This window comes from Conger conger, chromosome 11, assembly GCF_963514075.1.
Source record: "Conger conger chromosome 11, fConCon1.1, whole genome shotgun sequence".
Classification (NCBI taxonomy): Eukaryota; Metazoa; Chordata; class Actinopteri; order Anguilliformes; family Congridae; genus Conger; species Conger conger.
This window is the reverse complement of record NC_083770.1, coordinates 39,773,779-39,781,303: the sequence shown is the minus strand read 5'-3', so window position 1 is coordinate 39,781,303 and position 7,525 is coordinate 39,773,779. Positions and strand designations below refer to the sequence as shown.

The 7,525-nt window shown below is 44.7% G+C and overlaps 1 protein-coding gene across 1 annotated transcript; it reads left to right on the top strand.

The window, feature by feature from the left end:
• The first annotated feature begins 3,520 nt into the window (after positions 1-3,520).
• Positions 3,521-6,025, top strand: LOC133141142 (cholesterol 25-hydroxylase-like protein). Its single transcript, XM_061261560.1, has 2 exons — positions 3,521-4,036; positions 4,307-6,025. The coding sequence occupies exons 1-2, from the start codon at positions 3,600-3,602 to the stop codon at positions 4,671-4,673; spliced, it is 804 nt and encodes a 267-aa protein (XP_061117544.1). The 5' UTR covers positions 3,521-3,599; the 3' UTR covers positions 4,674-6,025.
• Positions 6,026-7,525: the final 1,500 nt, after the last annotated feature.

The window sequence follows — 7,525 nt, the reverse complement described above, 5'->3', positions numbered from 1 at the left end:
ACTACCTGCCTCTTGGACCCTATGCCTACCCCACTGGTCAAAAACTGCCTGCCAGCTCGATGCCCCCTCCTCGTTCATATTATAAATTTATCTCTGTTAACTGGTTCTGTTCCTTGCTCACTCAAAACTGCAGCTATCACCCCTGTCCTTAAGAAATCTGGAGCAGCTGTTGATGATCTGAAAAATTATCGACCCATCTCAAATCTCCCATTCATAGCCAAACTCCTTGAGCGCACTGTTTCTTCCCAACTCCAAGAACACCTGACACATCACAGCCTATGGGAAGTGTTTCAGTCCGGTTTTAGGGCTAAGCACAGCACTGAGACGGCCCTGGTCAAGGTCGTAAACGACCTGCTCATTGCTGCTGACACAGGCCATGTCAGCATTCTCCTGTTGCTGGACCTCACAGCTGCCTTCGACACGGTCTGTCACAACACACTGCTCACCCGGTTGGAAACACTCTTGGGTATCACTGGCACTCCACTCTCCTGGTTTAGGTCATATCTCACAGCGAGGGAACAGTTTGTCTCCATAGGTAATTTCAGGTCCCCCGGTTCACCCCTCTAACATGTTGTTCCCCAGGGTTCTGTCCTAGGTCCCCTGCTCTTTGTCATTTACATCCTCCCCCTTGGTGACATCTTACGTCAGTATGGTTTAAACTTTCACTGCTATGCTGACGACACACAGATTTATATTCACACTAAGCCCTCCCACACACTCCCTGCCTCCAATCTGGCCACCTGCCTCAATGCCATTAGCACCTGGATGACACAGAATTTTCTCAAACTTAACCATGACAAAACAGAAGCCATACTCATTGCCACACCAGCTGTATTGAAAAAACTCAAACTTTCACATCTATCCATCCCCGGCTATTTCACTACCACTACCGCTGAAGTTAAAAACCTTGGTGTCATTATTGATTCTACCCTCTCATTTGACACTCACATAAAAAACATCACCAAAACAGCTTTCTTCCACCTCAAAAACATTAACAAACTCCCCCCCTCACTTAACCCCACCGCTGCTGAGACTGTCATCCATGCATTCATAGCCTCCAGACTTGATTACTGCAACGCCCTTCTCTTTGGTATCTCAGCAAAGAGATTAAACAGACTCCAATACATTCAAAATTCCGCTGCAATAGTTCTCACCCGCACTAGGCCCTGGCAACACATCACTCCCATCCTCCATCAACTACACTGGCTCCCTGTGCAATACTGTATTCAATTTAAAATCATTCTACTTGTTTACAAAGCCCAACATAATCTTGCACCCTCTTATCTTTCAAACCTCCTGACCCCATACCAACCAACCCGCACCCTACGCTCCACCAATACCCACCTCCTGCTCACCCCCACTGCACATCTCCGTTCTATGGGTGACAGGGCGTTTAGTGTAGCTGGTCCCAAACTCTGGAACTCCCTCCCACTTGCACTACGGAATATCACCTCACTGTCCACCTTCAAATCCAAGCTCAAAACTCACCTTTTCACTCTTGCTTTTCCTCCCTACTCCTAACTGACCCCTCCATCTCACTCTCGCCATGTACCATCCTATTGTTGTTTGTTGTTTTATATACTCTATTTTATTGTCTACATTTTTGTATAGTGTATTTTAATAAGTGTACAGTGTCTGTCCCTATATGTTGTTTTATGACCGCCACTTGCCACTACTGTACAGTGTCCTTGGGTGACCTGTCTGGCTGCCTGTCATGGCTCGCACCAAATTTAAAACATTGACCCTACACCCCTGCCAAATCAAATAGGCCCTGGTCCTTATCTTTGTTGTGCAGGTAGCAGTTGAAATTGCACTTCCCTCTCGGGCAGAGGTAACCAACCCTGGTCCTGAAGAGCGACTGGGTCTGCTGCTTTTCGCTGTTACTCTGCACTTAATTTATCAATTAGAGCAGATGATTACACAGCTAACTCACCTCACCTGGTTACCTGGGTCTCAACAGGGTGCTGATTTTAAGGTGAAAACAAAAACCAGCAGACCCAGTATCTCTCCAGGACCAGGGTTGGTGACCTCTGCTCTAGGGTCTTTCAGCGCACTTATCCCTGCTTATGGGTATGCACTTTGTTGTACGTCACTCTGGATAAGAGCGTCTGCCAAATGCCATTAATGTAATGTAATGTAATGTATTGTCAGCTTAGAAAACTAAATACTACAAGAAAATAAAGGGAAGAACTGGCACCTAGATGGACCTCGATAAGGGATTGAGCCTACCTGCTAGCTGTCCGCGAAAGGCGTTCTCAGTGCCGACATGCAGTGGTCAGGCTTGCGCGCGTTGGTAGCCAACTCTACCGGTCTTCGTTGCAATCAATGGGGCAAGTTTTTTTTCAAGAATGTCTATTTAAAACAAAACTTGAGGCGTCCATGCCCTATTCCGTCTTACAGGTGGGAGAATGGTGGCCACAATTTTGTTTGGCGCAGTTAATGGATATGTTGGGATACGAGCTCATCAATAGCTGTGTGCTACTACATTAAGTTTACCTTGGAACCCCACACGAACTGCTCAGACCCACCTGTCCCCTCCTTATGAGCAACCGACCACCAAATCATCTTCCACACAGGTTTATGCGTCAACCCGCCTCACCTGGTGCTCCTTTTAAGCACACAGCCCCGCCGTCTGACTGACTGTTATTAGCGTAGCCTACTTAACGAGCTGCGACCTTGGGAGTATATCATCAAAGCAGGATTACAGATTTATCTTGATAAATTCACTGTCCCAAACATTATGGAGGGCACACGTGTGTGTGTGTGTGTGTGTGTGTGTGTGTGTGTGTGTGTGTGTGCGCGCGCGCGCACGCGCGAAATGGAAAGCACATTCCATCTCTTAGTGTGTCTACTGGGACACCCATGCCTGTGTTTCTCTTCCATTGACTAGGCCTGCTTAGAAATAAATAAATGCACAAACAATGCGTTTCAATCAGAATTAAGTGTCACAACCGTCCCCAATCCGGGCAGCCATTACTTAGCCAGTTATATTGGCATGTGGATTTGAAGCTAGCATGAATTTGGAACAAAACATTTGGCTAGAGAAACTGCTTATTACTCCCACAGAAGTTTTCACCTACATTATTGTGACGACATTACCACAAGTCATCCCTTGTGGATCAAATTAAAGGTGTTACAACTGACCCATTGTTTAAACCATCCACAGTCTCCCCTAAATGTGGAACAGAATGATTTGGGTGTTTTTCGATTAAATCAATGCTAATATTGATTTACAGTATACCGTGTTTAGTTTACAATTTCCACAACGGTCTGATAGTCTGTTGATCATGAATATTAAAAAAGTAATATAACATATGCCATTACCCCCAAATAAGGGAAAAAGCATAGTAAATCAGTCCGCACAATGGAACGCCCCCTGATTTACTTATTTTTTCATTATGAAAAACTGAAACTTCGGGCTACAAGACAACCGAATAAGCGTGGGTCTGGCGGATACTCAGAGGCAGGGACCGTGAGTTTTAAGTTAGTCCCAACCAATGCGGTTGATCCAGAGACGCAACCTTCCCTTCAAATACTTCAGACTCCCCTTTTTTTTACAGTCATTATCTGCTGTCGTGTATTTCGGTCAAACGTGTGATATGAACAACACGTGTGTATCACCGTATCAGCCCCATGCGCCCCTGTTGCAGCCGGTCTGGGACTACTTACTTCGCCATGAAGAGTTGCTCTTATCTCCTTACCTTCCCGCAAGCGTCGCTTTCCTTGGTCATGTACTCATGTGCGCACCTTTCCTGCTGATGGACGTTATGGGGAGCCGCTGGACATCAATACATCGTTACAAGATCTCCGGCAGCAGGGAGGAGACTGTCTGTCTGCGTCTTTGGCTGAGCTCTTTCCTAAGGATATTTTGGAAATACGCGGTCTATGTATTTCCAGCGACGGCGGTTCTGCAGCGACTTCGCACTCCGGAGATGCCCACCATGGCACCAACCTGCTGGCAAGTGTTCTGGCAGATATCGTCGTGTTTATTTCTGTTCGACGCTCTGTTCTACTTCTGGCACGACGCAATGCATAGGTAATTCACTTGTCGGGCAATACATGCCATTCCACAATAAAACACACTGTTCAATATTAATGTGTATTTTCAACAGACTCTGGAAAAACTTTTTTCGATTTTGTTACTAACATGGTTCGTCAATAAAACATTCTATGGCATCAGAGTGTTTACCAATTTGATTTAAAATGCTTATTGATGATTGTCGATGGAGTTGATGTCTTTTGTATGTGCCTAAGCCCCCCCCCCCCATCATTGTCGCGCTGATCCGTACTGTTGTTTTACCATCAGGGTGCCTTGGCTGTACTTCCAAGTCCACCGGGCACATCACCGGAACACGGCCGTATTCGCGATGATAGCCCAGGACTCAAGCGCGTCGGAGCTGCTGTCACTCCAAACGATCGCTATCTGTTGCGCGGTGCTGGTCGGCTGCCATCCGCTAAGCGAGATCATCTTCCATCTGCTCAACATGTGGATGGCCGTGGAGGACCACTGCGGATACGACCTGCCCTGGGCGCTCCACCGGATCGTGCCCTTCTTCGGAGGGGCTCCGTTCCACCAACTACACCACCGGAGATTCCGTGGAAACTACGCTCCTTACTTCACGCATTGGGACCGGTTGTTCGGCACCTACTTGGAGGAGGAGGAAACGCCGTGAAACATCAGGAATCAATTCAATCAATTCAATTTTATTTGTATAGTGTGCTCTCGCAGCAGACTGTCCAGAAGACGCTTTACAGAGTAACAGAAGGGAAAAAAATTGCACGAGATCATAAGACAACTCCCTAGAGTGGAGAAAAGCCCTCAAACAGTCGTGAGAAAAAAGATCCCTAGTGGGAAGAAATCTTGACAGGAACCCGACTATAATAGTAATGATTGGTTGCGGCCACGAGATTGCAGACATACAGTAGGGTTGTTTTGCACTTATGAAAATACACAATAAATGATGGTACAGATCGCGCTTATTCATCTTCACACCTCAAACTCAACCAAGTTGGGGTGACACAGTGTATAATTATTATTTCATGTTATGTTGTATAAAAACGGTTTTATAGATTTAAACCATTGTCAGATTAATCTATAAAGCCCAAGTCTTTATCTTTGTTGTATTCTTAGCACTTCAAACTGTATTTCCTTCTCGGGTCCTTCAGCTCACTTGTCCCTGGTTATGGGTAGTCACTTTGCATAAGGATTTGAAGGAGTTTTTTTAATTATGCTTTGTTATGCTTTATAATAAAAGTTATGTTATGTACGTCGCTCTGGATAAGAGCGTCTGCCAAATGCCAATAATGTAATGTAATGTAATGTTTCTTATGCTACAATTTATTCCGTCCAGGAGGGGGCGCTTAGACGACGTAGAACAATTCCACCTGCAATGGGCAGGGGGACTCAACAGCCGTGCAGATTTATCATGCCTTTGTTCTTGTCTGATCTGTCTACCTTGTGACCAGTGGCCACCCCCAGCCCAGTGTCACACACCTACTAAAGCAGCTGTGTACTCATTCCTGAGCCTCTTCTATGCTGTGCAAGAGCTGTGCACTTGATTTGTGCAGTTGTGATTATTATAGTGTGTGATAAGAGAGTTAGAAACTACATTAGACATCCATTATTCAAAGTGACTCACAGTTGAGTGGACTAGGCAGGGGCCACTCACCCTGGAGCAATGTGGGGTTAAGGGCCTTACTCAAGGGCCCAACAGCTACACTGATCTTATTATGGCTGAATTGGAGCTTGAACCACCAACCTTCTGGGTCACAGCCAAGCAACTTAGCCGCTAGACTACATTTAATGAAACTAAAAAAAATAAAATTAACATCCTGTATCACTCATTTACAGAGGCAACCTTAGCGCCTGCACTTTCTAGTTTTAGAAAACAAAAGTAGCCAATGTTATTAGTTCATGACCTCATTGAAAATGGAGTGTGAGAAGGTTTGTAGATCTGGAGGGCTTTGTCTAGATGAGAAACATTTTCATTTGCCATTTTTCTCTGCTCAAACAGAAAAAACCTACAGTGCTCCAAATGTTGCAGCATATGCTCCTGAAAATAAAATATATATCTGCAGATTGGGATGCATTCGTGTGCTCTTTGGGAAAAAATATTAGTGTTGAGAGGCCCCATGGACTAATGAAAACCATTTGTTTAGTTCCACAAATATAATTGCATGCAAGGTACATAAACGTGAATTATTATGAACTGTTTATGTGTTGCAGGTGACAAAGCCAAGTCAGAAATCTGTGTGGGACATTCTAACCAGGGGCTCATTCCAATCACTTTTTTTCATTTGTATCTTTTACTTGCTTCTGACAGAAAACGAAAACAAAAATGAAAAAAGGAGCAAAAATAATGGATTGGAATGAGCCCCTGGTGTAAATGGTGAATTTTGCAGCAAAGGCAGTTTCTGAAATGGAGTGTCCCTCCATTTGTACCACTGATAGTGTTCCCATAAGCACACAATGAAATATTCGAAGGAGAGGATAGAAGGTAAAGAAAAGCAGTGGTTCATAGTTGGCCACAATATCATTGCAGCAAATGTAGTCAGTAAATCTATTGGGAAGTGTAATGTTTTTTTGTACATACATATATATAGCTCCAATGATACATATTTTGAAAAGTTAGTTATATTCTTTATTGAACCCTGTGGGATAATTTGTCCTGCATTTGACCCATCCTAGTTACTTAGGAGCATGGGCAGTGCACTCCAGTTCTGGGGCCAGTACCTCGGTCAGGGGAAACGGCAGGATTGGGGGGAATCCGGAGTACCTGGAGTAAACCCACAAACACGTGGAGCTAGCAAGGAGCGAGGCATTAGAGGGTCCCATGAGCTGGGACTCCAACCCCAAACCTGTTTCTTGTCGGGCAGCAGTGCCAACCATAGCAGTGCCGCCCCACATACACACACACCGCAGGCTTGGCTGCTCTGCAAGGTTGTCGGGAACAGTTGGGGGTTGGGTGCCTTGCTTAGACCCCAGTCTCTTAGCTCATTGCTATCATGGCACATCATCTGCAATGGAAAGCTGGGGTTAAGAATGGGGTGTCGAGGTTTTTTTAATGCAAACGCAGGAGTGAGAAATCCTGCATGGTACGCCTTAACAAACCTGTTTTGTTTTTGTGAGACAACAGGAGTGCTGCCGCAAAACAGCCTTTATTGAGCAATAATTTTGTGGATATTGTCGAATAATGTAGAAATTATGCACTTGACCCAAATTTTGGGCTATTTAATTGCTCTCTTCATGGTATCAACCATCACATCAGGTTGGCATACTACCACATGCATACACATCACCTCGGAAAGGCCTTCCTAACCCTCCTATTATGTTTGGGGTCAATTTGACCCCACTCAGTGTTTTACCTCTCTTAAAAACCAGTTAACCCTTTTTTATATTGATACTGTATGATTTTCTAATTTTGTGGGATTCAACAGTAAAAATGCAATAAACATGATGCTATGTGAAGTCCTGTACCAACTTGGCATACAAATGTGTTGTGCAGTATTATTTTGACCCTCTGTA